The sequence below is a fragment of the Rousettus aegyptiacus genome, unplaced genomic scaffold (assembly GCF_014176215.1).
Source record: "Rousettus aegyptiacus isolate mRouAeg1 unplaced genomic scaffold, mRouAeg1.p scaffold_m13_p_17, whole genome shotgun sequence".
Lineage (NCBI taxonomy): Eukaryota > Metazoa > Chordata > Mammalia > Chiroptera > Pteropodidae > Rousettus > Rousettus aegyptiacus.
In genome coordinates, this window is record NW_023416292.1 from 29,812,368 (window position 1) to 29,835,729 (window position 23,362).

The following is a 23,362-nucleotide window of genomic DNA, read 5'->3' on the forward strand; positions in this document are numbered from 1 at the left end:
ATAAATTTATTTGTCATACATTTAACATTCTCAAGCAAATACCTGTGGTGCAGAGAACAGGATGAAGCTCGGGGGAAAGGGTCCTCTGTGTCACAGCAATCATTCAGAGACTCAAGGCTTTTCGTGTCACCCCAATGTCTGGGCAGATGTGAGAGGAGCATGAGCAAAGCTTGAGAGATGTTTTTATGGGCAGGCTTGGATGCGGTGATACAGCATTCTGCTCACGTCCCATTGACTAGAACCCAGTCATATATTCACATTTGTGGATAAGGAAGGCTGAAAAATGCTCTCTGACTCTCAAAGAAGGAGGAAAGAAAATGAGATGTTTAATGAACAGCTAGTCAGTTTTTGCCACAATGACTGTCACAAACATTTTATTGCTATCAAAACTGGGGTTGGACAGCAGTTGCTTATAAGACATAACTAGTGGCACCTTCTCTACAGTTAAAAAAAACACTTAATTTTACTTTATTCTCTTTATTTTTCTTCTTTGTTTCTCTTTCTTATCTGCAACCTATTTTATTAATCATCTGTTAGTGATTTGGATAAGATGATTGTACATAATATGTTTATTTTGAAATATACATTCACATTCAAGAAGAAAGAAAATTAGTAACATAGTATGACATACATAAAAGTCTAGTTAAATTTTTTTATAAAACATAACTAGAAGGCCAACAAAATTTTTTACTGCTTTTCCAATAAAAGTGCAGGACTTTTTCCCCAAACAGTTTAAACCTATGAGAAGAGTTATGATCAAATTCAGTATGATATAATCAGTGCCGACTTAGATTTTTTTTTTTTTTTTTTTGGTCTGTAAGAGATTAATCATCATGGTCAAAGCATAATCAAAGACAATTTTCATCTTATAAAGAACACTTTAGTGAAGAACAAAATTTTGGAGAAAATTCTATGATAATGAGTCAGTGGCAGTCTCACGGTTGCTGTGGAGACCGTCAAGAGGACCCCTTGCTGGCGCTATCCCTCCAGCATCACCACATCAGACCTTCCCTTCTCAGGACAAGAGGAGGGGCTTTGAGACGTGACTTACGACTAGGCTGCAAGGACCTAAACTATACGTGTTACGAGAGGTGGCAGCTCTCATTCTGGCAGGCCGGAAACGGCGGCGGGTAGTAGTGTAGACGTGACACGCACTAGATTTGGGGCTCCGTGGGCAATTCTGGATTCCGATCCTGCAGCCATCACGCATGCTATGTGGGACTTAAGGGGAGGTTGTTGCAAGAGTTAAGCGAGGTAACTATGTACGGAATATAACCAGGGCTCAAGAACAAGGGCTGTGATAGGCATTAGTAGTAGCAGTAATGATGCTTCATTACTATTTGGCGGATCTCTCTGGGATGTTTTAGGTATTGGTGCAGGCTGCATGGGAAAAGCAGGGAAAGACTCTACTTGTCGGCACAATACAGTTTAAAACAACTGGGTCTGATTAGGCAGAGAACCCCCGTCTACAGTTATGTAAAGCATCTCGTGGAGGAGTGAATGGACCATGGGAAGCGTTTGAGGCACATGAGAGCGGATGAGAAAACGTCATGGGCCGTCTCCTGAGGGGTCAGTTCTCCATTTGCCAATACCCAGGTTGGAAGAAATCATGGTGAAGTGGTGGACAGGGTTCCAGGGGTTTAGCGTTTGTAGACAATTGCCTTGGACCAGAAAAGCTCCAGGAGGAAGCGGAGGGGCCCAAGTGAGTAAAGAAAGTAGCCCGAGCAGCTTGAGGCGGCCTCATCCTCTCCACGAACACAGTTCAGCTGCAAAACCCTAGGGTTTAACCAGGGCCTGGGAGTCCCGCCCCGGAGTTACAGCTTTCTGGGAAACTCGGTCGCTCTGGCGACGAAAGCAGTTGACCAGAGGATTGAGAACAGGTTTGGGGGAGGGAAGCCGAATTCGGCCAGGAAATGGGCGTGGCTTCGGTTACCATGGCACCGGGGACGCTCGGTCTGGGCCTGAGCCCAGTTTAGAGGCCAATGCTCCGCCCGTCCTTTGCATGGCACCCAAGAAGGAGAAAGGCGGGACAGCAGGCACCAGTTCTAAAATATGGGAACCGTCACTTATCGCTGCACACTTCAATCAGGTGAGCCTGGAGCCCCGTAAGTCCTCCCTGTCCCCGGCAGTGCCAGAGCCTGGCCGGACTTCGCAGGCCACGCCGCCAGGCTCGTCCTCCCTCCCAGACGCAACCGGTGCCCCCTCCTAAAACTGTCTTTGGTCCCTCGGGCCAGGGCCTGGTCATTCCACTCGCAAAACGACCCAGAGAGTGCTTGAGAGAGGGAGCGTTGGGAGGATAAAGACGGGCGGGGAACGGAGAGGGGCGATCCAGTGCGATTTCAAATGGTTGGAAGATGCGTTGTGGGGAAGAGAGAAGGTAGCCTTCTGCCACGTCGCCATCCTTTTCAGTGAAGCCGTCCCGGAGTTGTCTGTGTGAACTGTTCCCTTCCTCCTGATTCTCCTGGAGGATAGAAATCCCTTCGAAATTACCTGTAGCCTGGCCCAGAGAAAGGTTTCAGTAAATGCTGGCTGAGAACAGAGCTTAAGATAACAAGGTATTTAATACAAGTGAGCCTTCTGCAGGCAGGAAAGGATGACTTTCTTATGTAATTTCTTGATACCACATCGATACCAAATCAAAGTTTTAACATATTTTGAAGGTACCGCAGTAGGAGGTCTGAGTGCTGAGGGGCTGGCAGCTGGACTCGAGCGCAGGATGCCACAGAGGCACCGGGCAATCTGTAATGCACCTGCCACGGTGACTTCGCACTGCTCCGCATCCCAGGACCGACTAGCTCCTCACCCTACTCACGTCTAGTGAGTTGGGCAGCCCAGTCACGCCTTCAACATACAGTTGTATCTAAGCCCCCGACAACTTTTGGAAGGAGGAAGGTTGATTTGAGGAATTCCACTCTTCCATTCTAATGTACTTTAAAAACTGGAAAAAGAAATTTTTGTATGTGTGCATACAGTGTGCTAGAGAGTTAACACTTAAAGGAAAAATACAGCGAAACACCAGGGGTGAGAACACCCTCATAAGAAATTTCTACCTGCTTGTCCTTATTTCCCACTATAATTGTTTTTCTCTATGGACAGTAATTCTGTCTGATATGGAATTCTACTTGATGAAGAATTGCGTGAAGGTAGTTAAGATACCACTGATGCTGACATGACATCATGTAACTTTTGATTTTTTCTAGAACTTTAGGAATGAAGGATGTCAACTCAGTAATCCCCTGTCATATTCTCAAATTCTCAAAGATGTTTTCCAAACACTCCGTAAAAGCACCCTCTCTTTTGCTTTTATAAATCAGTGCTAGCCAAAAGAATTTTTTCTCCATTTTCTTTGAGATCGTGTAGGCCAAGTCTGGGCTTGGAGCGAACGTCTCTGCTTGAGTTATAAACTGCTGAACAACGGAGTCTGACAGAGGTGCTGACATTGCATTAGCTTTAGTGTTGCAAATATGAAGCTGTAATTTTCCTGGTTGAATGGAAAACCTAAAGGCACTATTTTTCCTTATGGCTTGAAAACCTGAAATAATATTCAGCTTTCTTGCTCCTGCTCAAACAATATAATTTCAATAAATCTTATATATTAATAGAAAGAATTCGAACTCCAAGTAGTATGTACTTTCAACTACCAAGAGCAAACTTCTTCAGTTTGTTGGAAGACATGGTTTTTTATTGCAGGAGGAGGACAACTGCCCTCCACCTCCTCTCCTATTTTTTTCTCATTTTGGTTTCGTGTTGGATCCAAGAGGAAAATTTCCAGATTAACCCAGCAGTCCACTGCCCAGAGATGTGCCCTAACCACCAGTGTAACAGACTGAGTTTGGATTACAGTGACTGTCGATGTGTGAATTCCTTATTCTTAGGGCTTAGCAAAGTGCTCTGCACATAGTGGGTGCTCAAAAAATGTTATTGCTTTAATTCCCAGAGTTTCTTTCCATACAGTTGCTACTCATATGCAAATTTGTGCTCCAGTACGTGTGGGTGAGTGTGTGTGTGCTACTGTGTATGTGTGTGTGTTGGGGGTGAAAGAGAGGGAGGTCTACCTCCCAATCTTTCATAAGCCAGTGTTTAGAATTAACTGATTAAGTAATCCAAACCAAAAGTAGTTTTGAACTCATGCTCATGCTGAGCAATACTAGACTTCAAAGAGAATAAATAAGTTCCCAATTTAGTTTTAGTTAATTTACCTTTTCTCACTGTGTTGGTCTGTCCTCTCAGGTTAGAATAGTTGTCAATTTTTTAGTGCATTTGGTGTCATATCTAAGAAATCATCGCCAAACCCAATGTCATGAAGCTCTTTCCTTATGTTTCCTTCTAAGAGTTTTTCAGTTTTATGTCTTACATTTAGATTTTTGGTATGTTTTGAGTTAATTTTTGTATATGGTGTGAGGTAAGGGTTCAACTTTATTTCTGCATGTGAATATCAGTTTTCCCAGCACCAGTTGTTGAAAAGAACATTCTTTCTTCGTTGAATGGATAATGGGTGAGGCAAGGAAGAGTAAAAATATCACAAATTTTCAGAGCATATTGAATGTACCTTTTTGGGGTTGGTGTTGTCTTGGTTGCTTTAGACCTTTGACTTGTTTCAAAGTTCCTATAGTTATTTTAGTCAGTCTGCAGTTATTTTTCTGATGTTTCCGTTGGGGACAGAAGGCCTAGAGCTTCCTGGTCTGCCATCTTGCTGACGTTACCATGGTCTGAGATTTTGTAATTAGTTCTTACTTTTTCTTTTCTTCCAGGCCTGATATATGGCAGGCAATGCTGGGAAGGGGGAGATTACTAGAAGCTTTGTACGTGACAATTTAAAAATTTTTGGAATTGTTCAAACAGCGTAGCTATTCCCTCGAGAAGCTTACATATTGCCTAAGGCCTGTCTCTAAGTAATGTCACATGGCTTCAAAATGACTGAGCAGTATGTTTTAATTGGGATTTTGTGTTATGGTAAGAACTTTTATGTCAACATGGGGAGAAAAAGATCTTACAATGTTATTTATTTTAAGTGACAGCATGATACCAGCATCGAGGATATTTTTATTTATTTAATTTTTATTAAAGAAACTAAGGTAAACAGCATAGAGGATATTTAGAAGCCAGATACCAGATACAAAACTTTTTTTTCCTTTAAGGTATGGATTTTTGTTCCCAGATATCTTCTTCAGAATTGCAGGATCCTCCAAAAGTTTGTTTAGGTTGATTTAGATATAATACAGGTGGAGATTGGTTTGGGATTTTACTAATTTTAATTGTTATACATTTTTACATTTTCAGATTATCTGAGGATGCTTATTTCTTTTCCTTTGTTTTTCATTTAAAGGTTAATCTTATGTGTAACAAACAGGTAGCCATAACTTGTGAGACCAACTATTGGCATAACAATTATTACATTTGTTTACTGTGACCCAGCTCAGAAAACACACACACACACACACACACACACACACACACACACACACACACGTATACACATAAAAAGAAAAAAGAGAAAAAAAACAGAAAAAAAAGTTAATGGCAACCACACACCCCTTAGCCCCGCCGGCCTCACTATTCCAATTCACTAATTATATTTTGTAATGATGATTTCAGGTCCCTAATCCCCAACTTAAGGGTCTGGACACTTCGTATTTAAGCCTTTAATTCTTCTTTTTAAAAATATCTACATATTTTAAAATATTGGAAAAAGCTACTATAATTTATTGAGGAACTTAGTGAGATGCATGAAGTCTTGCTTCCAATTTCTATTTTTTCATTCTCAATGTATGTCTCCCCTTTTTCAAATAGGTAATGATATTTGCATCAAAGACTAAACTGATGCACGTGGTAGTGCTGTCCTTTACGGTACCCCCTCGGAGGTAAAGCACTCCAGAGTTCCGGGGCCCACCTGCCTCCTCTGTAAAACTGAGGATCCAGACGTTTCAAGGTCTGATCCAAAGACACGTGATGACTTAGTACACGAGGGACCAGATTGTAGATTTTCTCACTAGTCCTTCCTTCCTCCTTAACAGAACTATTAAGTTATGATCTGGTAATTATGGCATTTTATATAAACCTTATAATTTAAAACAAAACTTTATAATCCTTCGGGAGGGGAGGGATTTATCTTGCTCACTGATATAGTGCCAGCGCCTGACATATAGAGGCTCAAATGACATTGCTAGTCTTATCTCAAACCCCAAAACAGTGCTATGAAGGTAGGTATTGTGAGAGAAGAATAAGTTATTTGAAGAATATGTGTTGAATAGTTGTTTGATTAGAACTTAAGTTCAAAATCAAAGTGTTGCCTAAAACCAGTAAGTAAATATGGAGGTATGCTCATTTTACCTGAAACTAGACTTTCTCCTTATGTCTTTCATCCTCTGACTCATAGATATTTAGAAGAGAGCCAGGAGGTAGCATTTTATTTTTATATTCAACTCTTTGGATTTTTTTCTGAGATTATTTAAGTTAGACAAATAGAAATATTGAGTGTCTTGATTAGGAAAAAATTATTTTCCTCTCTCCAGAAATAGTTCCAAAAAGTGACTTACTCTGCTACCTGGAAGTAGACTGCACTTTCTCTGGCCGTGCCTGCCAAAACTTGGCTCATCAAAGCCTTGGACCACCTCTCCCTCTCAACTTTCCACATTCTGTCAATGGCACTCTAATTTTCACAGAAACTGAAGCTCACCTATGAGTCATTAGTCTTGTTACTCAGTCTGCCTCTCAGTCCTCTCGATTTTTCCTTTAAAGTTTTCTCACTTGGATCTCTTCTCCGTTCCCATGCCTTCATTCTAGCCCAGGACTGCATGAAATGTTGCAAGAGCCCATTACTTCTACTCACTATAGAATTATCTATTCTTGCGTTTCAAACCTATGGCCAACTTCTCTTTCCTAGACATTCTCCGTGGCCCCACGTAACCATTAAATCGAACTGCTGCGGGCAGTCTCCTCACTGCAGCATAGACACATGCGGGAGGCAGTGAGCTGCTGCAGAAAGTCCAGTTCTGGGGCCAGGTGGACTTAGATACTGAATCTGATGTTGAAATGTATGATGAGTGACCCAGAGCTACTTTTTTACTTTTTCTGAGCCTTATTCTCCCTTTATTAGCTAGAGATAATAATATCCACCTTATAGACTTGCTGCAAAGATTAGATGATATTTATTTCATTTCTTAAACATTTCTATAGCACCTGGCATCTAATAATCCTTTAGTGAATGAGTTCCTCCCCTCCATCCTGCTCTTTCATTCATGTTAGTCTCCTTGCTTGATGAACTTCCCCTTTCCCTCTCCCTGTTCTACCCACATTTTGAGGCCTTCATAAAACATACCTTACAGCCAATTTTCCTAACAGCCCAGACCCTCTTTTATCTTCCCTTACCTCAGCTCTAGGCTTTATCTTGCAACTTAGTACTTCATTGGGAGAATGCCTGGAATTATTTGCTATCATTTCATGTTTTGTAGGGCACAAGTATAATGTGAGCTACTTCACAGCAAAATCATGATCTTATACTCCTTATATGTACACCATAATCACTAGCACAGTTCTAGGCACATGGTACCACACTGAAACTATATACAAAACTAATCCACTGATTTATCTTGATATATGAAGAAATCCATAGTGTGGAAACCAGGACAGTTACTAGACTAAGGAGATGTTTTCTGAGAGAATAGGAAGGGGCAGGAAACATTTATGTAAAAAAGCACATCACAGCAGATACAGAGGTTGATCATGACAGTGCCCTGAAAAGGACTGTACAGATACCATTTCACTTCTCAGAGATAGTTCGTCTGCCAGCCAGGAGGCATTCAAGTGAAAGTTCTTTAAAACAGTTACCAGTCTTTCCCTACTATACTTCGGTTAATAAATAATACTTTTCTGTTATTAGATGTAGCTCCATGATAATAGCTGAGTTGTGCACAATGAAAAACAGCAATAGAGTTACCCTGGTGTCCTTGAACAAAACTCACAATTCTTATAAAGGTTTGGAAATTGGATGAAGGTTCAAGGTGGATACTGCCGAAATGTTAATATCCCAAATCTCTTAAATAAACAAAATTATAAGGTATGTAGTAGATACTAGAATGATAACAAACTGAGCCTAAGTAGGTTTTCATGGGGGAAAATGTTCAATTAAATTGAAGTGCTTAAACCATTACAAATGTAGTTTATCAAAAAGGGAAATACATTTTATTGGATACTACTTGAGCAATTTTTGAGGCAGTGAAGGATTTTTCAGCTTTTTTGATCTTAAACAGTAAGCCATTTCTCATATTAATGTGTATTTAAGACTTACTGGAAATACTTATAATATAAGCTGAAGACTGATGTCTGGCAGCAAGCATATTTCTGAAATTGGGTTGGTTTTTATTACTATATTTTCTGAAATATGCTTTCATTGATATTTACAAAACAAATTGCCAGTTCACACAAAGGTTGTTTTAATAAAAGCCAATGAAAACAACTGAGTTGCGAGGAAGAATGTTAAGAGGGAAATGGACTTTTCATAACCTCACATTATAATGTCTCTTTTTTGACAAAAGTGTATTATTTGAATGAATTTGGAACCACAGAGAATTAGCATGTCAAAATATCTACCTAGATGTTATATGTGATCATTTTTATTACAAATGAAAAATATTAAATATAAGTAAAATGTAAATGTTGCCAATAAGTTTGGCAACATCTAAGGAAAATGTTAGTCAGGAAACAGTGAACGTTGACCACGTTTCAGCTGTAGCTATAGGCACCATCATCAGCTCCCAGTGACCCACAGACAAAATCCAAGATGTTCTGCCTGGCTTTCACAGCCCTGCCTAATTTGGCCTTTTCCCGCCCATCCATCTGTATTTATCTCCCTCTATTGCACTTGAATGGACTCCGTGGTGCCCCAGGCACACACTGACTATCCCCATGCAGTTCCCTGGCCTGAAGATCTCGCTGCCTCCATTCAACTCCTTCTCATTAAAATGTCTCCCTGTATATGCCAGAAAGGAGCTCAAGTCACACCATCCTGTCCCTCCATGACTTTTTCCTTCCTAAAATCCTGCAGTGATTGATATCTTTAACATCATCTACTATATCTCTACATTCCTGGAAGGTAGCAAAAAGTTGTTTTTAATTCTCTTGCTCATGGCTGCAGCACCGAATAGTGACAAGCGCACAGTGGTCAGCAGTTCCTATTATCCTACCCATTTTAGTCCCTTTTGCACTTCTCATAATTTCTAACATCAACAGCTGTCTAACCTTCCTTCTTTCTGCCTTCATCCAGCGGTGAGAAGTAGTGGCGAGGCTGGGGTTCAGTGAGGATAGCTATGTGTGCTTGAAATAAGATAGAGGGGAAAGAGGAGGAGGGGATTGAAAACTGGAGAGAAAGACAGGAGAATTGAAGGAAGAAAGTTGTTAAAGAGGTTGAAGAAAAGTGGGTCAATTACTCTAGCACAAAAGAAGAAGGGTTGGAATCCCGTCCTCAGCCCCCAAATGGAGCAAGCTCTAGAGACGGGCGAAGGGTGTGGTGAGACGAAAGTGTGAAAAGCGGAGGAAATTAAAGCAAGAAGGCCTTGCTCCTCTGAGGCGGGTGGGGGCCGCCGTGTAGACGGAAAGGCACGAGCAGGAGACACAGACGAAGGATTCCTTCCACTTATCCAAGTGGCATCTCCCCAGCGGCTTCGCCTAAGACCCAGGGAGCGATGCAGTCTAGAAAACTGCCTGTCACTTTACATCACGACCATTGGTCCGTCTGTTTCCCCTACTAGACTTGGGGCTTTCGAGAGCAGAGACTTTTTTCCAGTACTTTTTTAAATGCAGAAAAGCACAAAGGGTAGCACATTTGCGCCATCATGAAAAATTGACAAGTGCTAATTTTCTGCCTTTTTAAAAAATTATACACTGTAAAAAAACATGGAGAACAGCTTGCCCATGCACCCCTACCACCGGTCCCACCGGTCATGGATTTTAGGCTTTACAGCTATAAAATGCGTGTACTTACAGTCTGTTTTCACCTTTGTGTATTTCCTTCCCCAGCTGATGCTGTCTAAGGGTGGCGATTATGCCTTATGCCTATGCATCCTATTTCTAATGCCCATTTTAATGATTGGCGCATAGTAACTCCTCGGTAAATATTGGTTGAATGAATGAGTGACTCTCTGCTGTATTTTTTGTTAAGATCCAGGTTCTGAGGAACTTGAGTGTTTTTCTAAGACCATGTGGTTGGAATCAGGACCAATAATCAGGTTTTCTGTACTAAATCCAGTACTCTTTTCACTGGACCATTGAAAGAGCTATTGTAAGGACTATGTTAGGGAATCAATAGGAGAAGAATAATTATAATGAATTACTGCCCTGATGTAACCAATAAATAGACTCCATGTACTATGGTAACTGGAGAAAATTAATAACCATAACCATCCAGGGCTTAAAATTTATCATAATCATTAACTTGGAATATTTCGTCGCATGGTCCTTAAACGAGGTTCATATTGTAGAGGAGATATGTGAGTCACGAGGGTGTGCAGGACTGCAGGGGCGAAGGAATGAGCAGGAAGTGGTTTCACGCCAACGGAACTGCTCTTGCTAAGGCTACTGGCCGCCTTCTAATTGCTTTCGACAACGTGCGCAGTTCCTCCCCTAGCTGCATGACACCTTCCCCCCTTCCCCACCTCACCTTCCTTCTGCCTCCCAAGAAACCCGTCCCTGAAACGCCGACAGTTGAAAAGAAATCTGAAAGAGTTTACAAACGTGCCAGGGAAAAGATCTCAGGAACTGCCTCAGACACCCGCCAACGACTCCAATGTGCCCTCCCGCTAGCACTGATGGGTTTCGATCAATGCTTTTTTTATGCTCTACTTGTCGATTTGAGGGTCTTATCCCAGCTTTCTCACTCAGAGACAGGTGCCCACGACCTCTTGCTCTCCTGGAACTGCTCCTGGAAAAGTCAGGGTCGCTGCACAGAACCAGCCCTGGAGAGCCTCGTATCCTAACTCCCTTGATGGGCCAGTCAGAGCAACTGGCGCTAGGTCACCAGCACAGGACAATGCCTTTTGAGGAACTTATTTTGAAGTATAAGCATTGTTGGCTTACTGTCAACCTCCCTTAGTCATTTTTGTGTATCCTTTATTATTTGTTACATCATAGACATTTAATCATAGTAATTTAATGAGTGCTGCTGAGTCCAAGTGCTCCTCCTTCGTCGAGTTGAGGGAGGAGGACACGAACCCCGCCCCCCCAACCACGCCGCTTGCTCTAGATGCACCCTCAGAGCTTGTGAGGCCTCCCAGGTAGGGTTCAGGTAGACCCACCGTTCCCCACGGACACTATTCAATCCCGGGGATCTAGAAGTCCTGCCAGGGCCCCACGGCCGTCCTGGGATGCCTGTTCTTTCTGCATCCTAACTTGGAGACCATAGTTTTAGACCTAAAAATGAGAATAGGTTTTCAGACAAAGAATTTTTGTTCTGCTTCCAGATATTAGAGACTTACGGAGGATATAATTTGGTTACCAAAATATTGGCATTTCTTGGACACTTTATTGAATTTTGGGGAGTCAGAAGTATTCTCGGGTATTCTGCACTCCATCCAGATGTATGTAGAAATTAAACTTGATCAGTGCCCTTGTAGTGAACAAGTGATAAGTGAAGACACTTGCGTGAACTTCAATAAAACGAGTCGTCCACGAGACATAATTAGCGAAGTAGCAGCTATGGGGACGCGTGGCTGAATATGAGTTGAATATGAGTTGGTCGTTGTGTTTCCTCTGGGTAGGCCTGATGCCAAGGCTCTACACATCCATAGACTGCACCACAGTGCTTAGCGGATAGACGACACTTAAATTAGGGAGAGAAAGGTAGGGGGAAAAGGGAAGGGAAACGAAAAGGGGAAGGGGAAGGGGAAGGGGAAGGGGGAAGGGAAGGGAAGGGAAGGGAAGGGAAGGGAAGGGAAGGGAAGGGAAGGGATACAATAGGGTAACTAAAGAGATAATATTAAAGGACTCATGGTGGGCACAGGAGGGTCTTAGTTTGAAGAAGGAGTTGATGAAAGCATGTACCCTTTAACATCTGATGATGAAAAGAGCTCTCCTTTCTTTGGGTGAGTCCCTGATTCTAATTTTACTTTTGAGGAGCAATTAGCAGGACTCCTCTTAGCTTTGCTTGGTCTCTTTGGTTAGAAGAATGCTTCTGATATGTAATATTTGTTTGAAAACCCAAAGAAGCTTGTTTCCTTTTGAGGTTTGCCTTACTTTTTATGTTCTGAAGTTCATTTTGGACCTCAGATTTTGCTCCAAGCAGTAAAACTGGTTGGATTGTGCTAACATAATGGAGCCATAATTTAACCAACTCTTGGGGGTGGGGAGATAGTTAAGGTGTGTAGCGGTTTCTGTGGTTTCTCTGTGGAGTAGAATTCCCTGCAAAGCTTTTCCATGTGGTGTTTTAATAGCTGTCTTAAAACTCTCCGATGCATGGAGCAAAACCGAATTAGGCTCATGTGCTAGATTGGTGGGATGGGCCAAGGACTCCGAAAAACGAAAGAAAAATAATCAAACAGCCTAAGCTCAGAGTCTAAACTGCCCAAGGAAGATCCTTGGGACATATACAAATTCAAAATTACAGAAGTAATCTCTTTTAGCTCATTTTGCAGAACTTTCTAAGGGAAATTGGAATATTTCCTTTGCATATATTAATATGTTACCTTTGCATGGAGCTTCCAATTTACAAAATGACTCTAGGTTTATTTGTTCATTAGAGCCTTGCAACAGCCTTTGGAAAGTTTTATTATTAGATACATTTTTATAAATGAGAAAACGGAGTCATAAAGATAGATTCAAGGTCATTTACCTAAGAAACTGCAGAGGCAAAATTTGATATTACTACAGAGCACTGTATCTTTACATCAGAATGTCAATAATTTTCACTAGCGATCACATTTAATATTTATGAAGACGAGGAAAAATAGCCAGGTAGTGTGTGCACGTGTAGTAAAGATGCTTCTGGACTGCTGAATCCTCATCAGTGAATGTAAGACATTGAAGTGTTGTCTAAGCATCGAGGGACCACACTCTTTCTTTAGTCGAAGTGCTCGGTGATTCAGAGACGTGGTTCCTTCCACAGCACCGAGTGCAGCCGATAAAACGCCACATACTTAGACGGCACTCCCATACTGAGCCTGTGTAAAAACTCTCTTTAGTGTGTGGTTTTGGCTGCTAAGTTCAAGAAACATTTATTGACTGCTGCTCCATGCCAGGCACATGGTTAAGGTAGGAAGTTGTCTAGGTGGTTTGATTCTAGGGAAGCCTTTCCCACTGGCCCAGCCCACTGGCTAAAATACCCCGTTAGCTGGGCATCCCTTTTGGGTTAGTCCAGGAGTCACTGCGATTCCTTTTCAAAAACGCAGATAGCTTGGAGAAAAAAAAAAAATACTTTTAAAAGTTTTTAGTTTTTACTTCACTAAAGCCTTTGAGGTATGTTTATTTATCCAGTTACCACAATCAACTATTAAGGCCCTGAGCTGAGTAGGAAGTGATGTGTGTAAACTTTTTTCTACCCAGGAGAAGGGGATGGTAGATTCTGGAAAGGCCTGTCTGAGGTTCCGGGGAGGCCAGAATATAGCAACAGGCCAGGGAGCCCACCTTATCTGGAGAGAGGGGTGCACTAAAGCTCTCTATCAAAAATAAACGTCAATCACTTTGCTTTCGTTTTTAAGAACTAGCGCTGACATATGTATTTTAGGTCTGTATCCATAAAATTAACCAGATTAATATTTGCAATCCAAATACCAAACATCTTGATCCACACTCTTTTATTTTTAAGCCAAGTTAGCAGGCCCCCATCTCTAATGAAAATTAACCTGGTGCCCAGTCCTCTGCCAGTCCTCTGCATGGCTGCCTCAGAGTCCGTCTCCTCAGTCAGCCTCTGCACTTCTTACTGGGCTCTGACGAATGCCTTCTTCACCATTGGTGAGTGGCTGATGTCGCTGACAGACCTACACCAGGTGCAAAATGACTTAAAGATCCTTCCTGCCACCCTCACATTTTCTCCCAAAGCTCTGAAAATTATATACCTGTAGAATTTTTAACTTCCTGTGTTCATAATTTTTGCCTCTCTTTCAAGAACTTGAAATATTTTAGAAATATATCAGTTAACAAGTTTATTGTTATCAAAGAGAATATTATTTTACAAATTGACTGGAGCAGGTTGGCCCTGTGCCTCCCACGGTGGCCTCTCCGTTCTTACCTTGTCACTTGCTTTGAATAGAGCCCGTTTTGAAGGATGGTGCCTGAGGCTGGGTCACACCTGCAACAGCATCAGCAGACACTTATCAGTGCACATAGCTCACTGCTACGCAATGTGTATTGGGGGTGCAGTAGATGGCGAGAATCTGCTTTGCCCTCAGTATTTTTTCAGAGACAGCCTTGGCCTTTTCATCTCTAAGTCAGTCGTAGGCACACAGGCCTTCCTGGGACGGGGCCCCAGCGCGCTGGTAAATTACGAATAACCTGCTCTGCCGGGGAAGCTCTACTTTGTAGCATTCGCCATCGCCCTAGTCGGAATACTCCGTCAGTGGCAAATTTCAGGTTCTCGGCGTAACCTCGCTGAGCGGAGGCAGGGCCTGCTGGGAGCAGTGGTTCCGGCACACTCCTGGACAGGGGTCAGAGGTGGAGGGTGGGCGGGCGGCGGCTTTGCTGTAGGAGGTGGCCTCGGGTTTAGACTGCGGACCTCTCCTAGATCCTGGCCTGACCGCTGATTCCATGCGTGGCTGCGCTATGTCCCCTTGTCTCCCCACCCCACCTTGATGTTCTAAGAATTTCAGAGTCACCTTGAAAGAGAATCATAGAATTTGCAGCATAGAGGGAGTAGGTGGACAGGAGGAGGAAGCCGGCCGTCAGGGTCCATCTTGATGGAAAAAGGGAGAAAGTGGGAAGAAAGAAAGAGCTGGGAGGAAGGTTTTCTAGTCGAGCATGTGAGTACATGAGCTTCGGCCTCTTGCTACGATCTGGAGGAGCTGCCCCCTCCTACGCGCCTAGCATCTGGCTGCTTGTCCGAGTCACTCCCGGGAAACTTGACTTAGCAGAGGAGTGGCTGCAGGGCCTGACTCCCCAAGCTCTTGTTACTGGCCCACGGTATGAATCGTATTAGATCAGGTACAGTCTGTGGACTGCGTACGCCTCAGTTTTCTGATACGCTACAATCCTAGTGCTTTGTGGTTCCCAGGATCAAATCCCGTATCCAGGCATATTCTCTGTTGCTTTAAGATATCCATCAACACCATAGGGGATGCAGTTAGCATTAATGTAATGGCTAGGTGGGGAGCCAGAGGAGAGAAAGCGCAATTAGGGAGATCGTTTTATAAGCTATATAAATGTCTAACCAAATGTACTGTATGCTTGAAACTAATAAAAAAAAATAAAATAAAATAATCTATCAACAGATGTTTATGTATAGAGAACCCTGCTTTTTTCCCATTCATTACTGGGCACCATAAGGTGCAAAAGTATATAAAACATGATTTCTGACCTAAAGAGCTTATAGTCTAGTTAAGAAAATGTGACAACCATGTGAACCGGTTCCCAAATAATGAGGACTTATAAAAGCATGATGATAATATGTTAAACTACAGCGATCCCCCTTATCCGTGGTTTTCCTTTCCGTGGTTTCAGTTACCCGCAGTCAACCACAGTCCAAAAATATTAAAAAAAAAAAAAAAAAATCCAGAAATAAACAACTCGTGAATTTTAAATCGGGCACCATTCCGGGTAGCACGATGGAATCGCGCTGTCCCACTCCACCCTGTGGCATGTAAACCACCCCTTTGTCCAGTGTCTCCACGCCGTGTTCCCTGCCCGCCGGTGAGTGGCCGTTTAGCCTCAGATCGACTGTCTCGGTATCTCAGTGCTTGTGTTTGAGTAGCCCTCGTTTGACTTAATAATGACCCAAGGCCATGCACATAACTCGTATCACAGTATATTGTTATAATTGTTCTATTTTATTATTAGTGTTTGTTGTTAATCTCTTACCATACCTAATTTATAAATTAAACTTTATTGTAGGCATGCGTGTGGAGGGAAAGCGTATCCTATATGCGGGACTTGGTACTATCCGCAGTTTCAGGCATCTACTGAGAGTTTTGAAATGTGTCGCCCACAGATAAGGGGGGACTAAAGTATAGTCCAGTGAGGAACCTATAATTGGAGAAATGTCTGTAATGAGAACTTGTTTAGTAAAGGCAGTGAAAGGAGTTAAATAATGACTGCACACCCCGGATGTTTGTATTGTTCTCATTAATTGTATAACAATGCGTCCCCTTTTTTAAAAACTATACTTCCAATTTATTTTACAGTTAGGATTCCTTTTTAACAAATACAATTATAGCAGCCAGTTCTATGTAATAAAAATATTTCTTCTGCTGGCCCACAGCCCACACTAACACTCCTTGCTGATGGAGATCCAAGGCTCCTTTCGAAGCAGAAACCCTGTGTGGGAAAGACATTCACAAACCCCTGTTCGTTTGGCAGTAAATCTACTTAACAAAAAGGCTATCCTTTCAGCGGAGTATTGACATACAGTTCAGGTTTGCATATCTGCGCGGCGTAAAATAACTTAGCAAAACATGGCTTTTTCAGTGTTGCACTGAAAAAGTGTTTACTTGGGGCTTTTTTACGTTTTCTCCAGATAGAGATGCCGACCACTGTTGGCTCCTAGGGCTCGTCAGGCTCTGGTCAGTGCTGAGTGAAGGACTGTGGGAGTCTCACCTCGGGCCTGTCTGGCAGAGGCAACAGAAGAGACCGCGCTTGTCCTGTAGCAGCCGCCTCCCCGCTCCAGCCGATCGCTTGTGCTAAAAGAAGGAAGCAGTCTCAATGCCGTCGCCCGAAAGCTACCTTTTACTCGTTTTTAAAAAGGGTTTTTGTAATTATATTAGAATACAGGAATGCCTAAATAAAACTTGGGGAATTTGCGGATATATGAAAGAAAAATAGTTACAAATTGACCCCATTTCTCTGGGACAGTAGGCTTATGTGAGATAGCCAGGTTCTCTGCATTTACACGAACACTTTCTTGCTTTAGGAATCTAGTGTTGTAAGTGTTTGGGTTGAGACGCCCTCCTGCCAGGCTTCAAATTAGGTGAGACTGGTAAAGTAAATAAAAGGTAATGGATTGTGTCCATACGCGACTTCATTCCATCCTTTGAATGACTCGATCAATAACTACTTGAGGGCAAGACTCAGCAATAACGGTGTATAGTAGGTGCCTCCTGGCAGTGGAGAATGGACCCTACTCCCTGAGGCATTTGAGGTGTGCCAGACTTACGCCCTCTTCCGTCACCGATGGATACGTCCAGTGTAATTTTTCTGAAATGATTGATGTATTCTTTCTCTAGGCTTGGGCTACTAATTACACTGACTTACACAAATTCACCCACTGCACAACTCACGAGTGTGGTGAATCGGGGCGCACACACTGTGCTTTCAATTATCCCCATGGCCAACCTTTGTCTTCTCTGTACGAAATTTCTCTTGCTCCCTGGTGAACTCAAATTCGAGGACTTTGACTGCGCGTTGCGTGGGGTACGAGTGGAGGGGTGTCTCTAGTAGTATTTTGCCAGATCTAATTTGTCCTCGATTTTTCCCCCCCAAATCTTCCTATTTCTAAAACTGCTGCCAGTTAGGAGAGATTCGGAATCTACATTTATCTTGGAATACTAAGAGAAAAACTCAGGAATGAGAGTCGCAGAGAATTGTGGAGCGAGTCTTCTTAATCAGCCACGGGAAGCATTTCCTGGCCTCTCGCTGCCCCCTAGTGCAGCAGCCCGCGCGGGCAGCCTCTGCAGGCCGCCCTGCCTCGCATCACTACTGTCTGACCAGTCCCTTTCCTGCTTACTTGGGTGCTGGCCGTGCGCTTAGACACTAAGCCATGATGCCGACAAAGTCTTCAGCGGCCCTGTTTTGCCAAACGGATCCGATTTCTGGAGCAGGAGTTTGGGGGGCAGGTGGGAAACCGAGCCGTAGTGGGTGTCCAGGCCCCTCCAAGGAGAGATGTGGCCTGGCTGCCCAGCAGACCTCTAGAGAGCTCTGACCCTCAGCAGGTCTCGACCTGCCCTAGCCCAGGTGAGCTGCCTCAGGGTGACAGCAGGAGTCCCAGAAATTTCGGTGCAGTGCCGTGAGTCGGGGGGACAGATCTTGGTTAAGGTGTGTTCTACAGCAAAGTGACAAGCACTGGGCCTCGAGAGAGGGGACCTTGGGAAATTTCCTTAACCTCTTTGAGTCTCTATAAAACTATCATCTATAAAAAAGTAATCTTGTGGTGTTTTAAGGATTTAATACGTAATCTATTTTTGAAGGTTTTATACACTTTGACACGTGATATAAATCTTCATCTATTACGTTTACTGTGGCAGAAGTAGCCATTAGATGCAATTTAAGGATTATAGAAAGGCATTCTGACCCCAAAGGCTTGCTCTCAAAATTGTTCTGAAATGATCAAAAAATCGCAAGCCCGTATGTGGTCTCCATGCGGTTTTTGCCAAAATGACCGTTAACAAGATTTTTAACTTCGTAGGACCGCTGTTTTTCCATCTATAAAGTATTAATGCACCTATTTAAAGAGATTACTTAGGGATTTAATGAGATAACATATGCCTGGCACATGGTATTTTCAATAATTGTTAGTTCCTTTCTCTTCTCCCCCCCCCCCTTTTTTTTTTCCTGGTCTGAAATATTCAGCACCTGCCTTCGACAGCAGATACTAACGGGTGGATGCCGGCCTACAATGCCCTTTTTCTGAATTGTCTCCAAAAGAGCCGAGAGGCAGCCCTTTCTTGTCACCATTAGTTTTCAAATACTGGCAGGGATACTTGCAGTAGGGAGTGGGGTAGCAAGGTAGAAGTGGCCATTGAAACCTTTGGTGTTGGAAAGTGTGACTGACAGGAACCTTAAGGTAGTGCCTGTTCGAGGAGCATGTGTACCTTCTTGTTACATTAGGAGGAAAAGATGTGTTGTAGTTCTCTGTGTTACTGAAAAACACTTCAGGGATAATTTTTTTTTTACCTCATATAAAAGCCCATTTGGCAACTAATTCAGTAAAACCCAGTATTTAACAAATATTTATTGAGCTCCTACCATGTTCCTAGCACTATTTTAGGAACAAAAAAAGGCTTTCTGCTTTTGAGATTATATCCTAATGTATATTTTTGTAACATTTGAATGAACTGCTGCTTTCTAACACCAAATTATTCGTGGACAGCATTCTAGTGAAAGTGTGTCATTTTAAAAATTGTCTTCCTTAAAATAAAAGGCCTTGATTTCTCAAGAAAATTGCTCTTTGGTCAAGTTGCAAGAAATTTGGCACAATACTGCCACCTGGCGTCTACTTGAATCAGGAACCCACACGCACTGCAAGGTCAGCTCTGTCTTTAAAGTAAGGTTTACAGGAAAATTTGCCCTTTTTTTAGTGGAAGTTTTTGACACACGGTTAAGTAGCCAGGAGTATTTGGAGTCTGATCCCTTCTGCTTTTGTAACAGAACGACTGGAAGGGCTATGTCGCCTTCGTAGTTGGAAACCAGATTGAGGACGCTGTTCTCATTCAAGCCCTCACTCTCGCTGTCCAGGCCCCTCAGCGGAAACTCTTCAGTGTGGTCTCATGGCAGGACATTCTCCAGCAGGTACCTGTCCCTCCCCACACCTGAGCCCCTTGAAGACTTGTTTTCCCTTAAACTAATGGAATGAAATAATAAAACTATCACATTCTAGGGCTGTCTGGTAAATTTCAGTAGATTATTTTCAACAAACACTTAGCTAGAATAGGTTCAGATCGTTTAATCTGGAAGAATTATCTTTTTTGTCAGTGACTGTTGCCCATTCACCATTCAGTTCTTCAACAAAAATTCCTGAGGTCATACCAGGCTCCAGGCTAGGTTGTATGAGGAATTATTAAATTAATTATATGATGATTATTTAATTATTATTTAAAGATTTTATTAAATGAATTATTTAATGAAAGTTGAGACTATTTTGTGTTCCAGGGAAATCCATTACTACCCTAGAAAATGAAATCTACAGGGACTCCTAGTGGTCGGAGGGGGGGGGAGTCGGGGGGTCGGCGGGGGCGGGGGGTGGCCCCGACAGCATAGACAAGGCCGGCCAATGGCGTGTGCCCTCGAGTTACTTAGTGCCTGTGGATGAGCAGCTCTGCCTCACTCGGTTTTCCAGCCCCTAGGTGTTTGCAAGTTATATGTCTCTAAGTATTCTTCATGAACACCTTCCCTTTTCATCATAGCTGAATTTACTTTTCTTACAGATCAACGAAGCAAATGCAGTCTTTGGAACTACATCCAAAAAGGCAAAGAAACCTCAAGTCGGTAATGCCCCCTTGTACTATGAGGTAGGTGAACGTGCTTATTGAAGAGATTTCTGTAAGTTTTAGAAAATGAGAATTGAAGTCATAATCTCATAGTCACGTTAAAAAAAAAATTAACTCATTCTTTGAAAGCAAATTCCTGCTTCTTGGGAGCTGTTTGTTCCTGAAAATCTGCCCACCTTTCCACTACAGCCCCAGGTTGTCTACACCATCACTGCATCCAGTTGAAGAACATAAGTCAGAAAGTTTTATATACGAGGGTGTAGGTCAGACTTTTTCGTGGTGATTATGCGTATGTGATAGTAATGGGACTTGTATTATGAGTGTATTAAAAGTGTCGGTTTCGCCAAAGCAGTAATGTACAAATGCCCCCCCAAAAGTGTTTCCTGCACAAGACAGAGCCACAGCTGGAATAATTTTCCATCAGTTTGTGAACTTTGTGCACACTTTACATCCTACTTTAATCGATGTGAAAATGACAATAATCTTCAGGTTAACGGTCCATTCCAGTTCTAGCAGCTGCTCAGCACAGAAATCCGGCTTGGCTGATGCGTGGGTTTGCACAAAACATGAGAACTGTTCAGTACAAGTGGGTTTCCTCTACCCCACCTTGTTAATATCTAACTTATAGCTTGCAAGAAACTATACAATCCCATAATTAATGAAAATATCACTTAAAATTTGTCAGGCACTGTTTTACAGCTTGCAGACTAAAAGCATAAGAATTTTGGGATCTTTATAAGATGAACTTATTTGCACTTTATATCATTGATGACTAGTAAAATTTTTACGCACCTCGGGTCTTGGATGATTTCATAGCAGCTCCTTTAGTATCGCCTGAGTACTATCTGAACAAGTTCCATTGGGTTTATTTATGATTGACAGTGCTGTGGACTTTACAGCGTTAACTCTTGCTACACTATTCTCACTACATGAAAAAATTATTCCATGCTATTAAATAACATACTTACTATCTTTCGTTATAATGTTCTGAATGTATATGCTCCAGTCGAAACACTATATGATACCTGGATTTAAATTATTAGGAATTTTCTTCTGAATTACCACAGAAACCCATGTCCAGGTCTCAGGCCTGGGATCCGCTAGCCCCACAAAGGACTTTTCTTTGAAAGATGCTCAGTAAAAATCGGAAGTGATACCTGGCCAGTTTGGAAGTCTAATCTGGACAGGCGTTTTGACTTGGGTGTGGGATAGCACAGTGTACAGATGCAGAGTTCGGTTAGAAAGCCGTTTCTCTCTGATGTGTGTCGCGTGTGACTCTGGGAGGCATATCCTTCACTGGGGGTGGCGGGGGTGGGGGATCCACTGCACATCCGGCTCTACCGCCTTCTTCCAGTGAAGCACAAGCCTCCCATACCTGCTCACGTGCCCTTTTCCAAATGAGTCCAGAAGAAAAGGGAAGGCGGGAGGAGAACCGCAGAGATTAGACCTCGGAACACTGGGCGTGCATTAATATCAATCACTGTAGCAGAAATGGATAAAGAACGAAAAACAAATTCAGGCTCCTGGTCAGACCAGCCAAGGACAGATGCACATCTGGAGAAAAGGGGCACATGTCCGTTCTCAGTCCCTCCATCCTAAGGACCTGGTTGGGAACTCTGTCTCCCCTGGCACCTCCTCCCAAGTGAATCGAAATACTGCGGGCAGTGCCTACCGAGAGCCCCAGGGAGGTGGCGCGTGCTGACCATGAAGGAGGCCGGGTCGCCGAAATCCTTTGGGATCTCTGGACGTTGAGAGCTCGTGGACAGTCCACTCGCGACTCCATTTCTCCTTCAGGTCTTGTGTGGTACCGCGTACCAGCTCGGTCTCCTGGCGCAGGCGAACGCCTCAGGAGCCTGTTGAGGAAGTCTTGTGTTTTCTTTCTCTAAGGAAACTCTGCAGCGGGGAAGAAAGGCAATCTGACAGAATTGCTCGTGTTACATGGGAAATTCGCAGCGTTCTGTTTCCTTTTAGCCCTCCATTTTGGAGGGAGAACTCAAAATAGATGTAAAAGTGATGCACTTCCACTTACTTCTATTTTAGGAGTAAGTGGAAGTGCATTAGCCCTAAACGAGAGTACCCTGTAAGAGCCTAGTTGTTCTTACTTTAAACGCAGTTCTGACTAGTTCCTAGCCTGCGGTTCTTCGGGAGCGCCAAATGAAAGCGAGACTCCGCTACAGAAGTAAAGTAGTGTCAGAACCACATTACATGTTTCCAGTAACGACTTGAAATGTCTGGGCTGGCAAGGACCGCATTCCTGAATGATTTGCTCAAGCTTTCATTTGGATGGCTTGGTGTTGTGTACACACAGCCTCATTACGAAATTGTGTAATTTCCCCTGAAACTTTAGAATTTCATCTAGCCATGATATTGTATATATGAGAGAGTCTTTATTTATAAACCACAGTTTTTTGGAAACCTGCTTAGATCGTGCTAATGTAATTCTGCAGAGACACGGCTACGGCCCATTTGTTCATTCACCTCTTTCTGAAAAACCTTGTTTCGTTCTTGCAGGAATTACCCCAAGGCCTCATGTGGCAATGGGAATAGAATACTCATCTTCATGTGTAGTCTCAGGGATGTTAGCTATTACTTTATTATTATTATTATTATTATTATTATTATTATTACACCTATTTAATAATGAGGAGTAAGATGATGATGGTCTTATGCACTGGAATTCCATATAAGCACAACTTCCAGCATGTAATCCTTTTTTGAGGATATGGACACATGTGAAAATGGATACAGATATTGCCTGTATCCAGTGTTACAAAATAGTGACCAGTGTTGCAAAATAGTGGTGTTTTACCAAACACGGAACTAGTATATTCTTGTTCAAGCGCTAATGTCAAACACTATCTGCAGAGTGGAGCGGGGGATACGAATATTACAAAGACTCCAACCTCGAGGACTAGTTAAGAAAAAAAGAAAAAATATGTAAGTCTGATACATAGTAGGTATTCAATAAACGTTTGTTAAAGGAGTGAATAAGTCGATGCAGAAGATAGTGAAATCCTTGAGGGACA

General features: G+C 42.7%; 1 protein-coding gene across 1 annotated transcript in view; it reads left to right on the top strand.

Moving 5' to 3' along the window:
* Positions 1 to 1,956: 1,956 nt before the first annotated feature.
* The window catches only part of SPAG17 (sperm associated antigen 17), a 128,992-nt gene continuing 107,586 nt past the window's right edge, over positions 1,957 to 23,362 (top strand). The window contains exons 1-3 of the mRNA XM_036235029.1: positions 1,957 to 2,089; positions 19,498 to 19,638; positions 20,274 to 20,357. Of these exons, the coding sequence (XP_036090922.1) occupies positions 2,003 to 2,089; positions 19,498 to 19,638; positions 20,274 to 20,357 (312 nt within the window). The 5' untranslated portion in view covers positions 1,957 to 2,002. The remainder of the gene's footprint in view (positions 2,090 to 19,497; positions 19,639 to 20,273; positions 20,358 to 23,362) is intronic.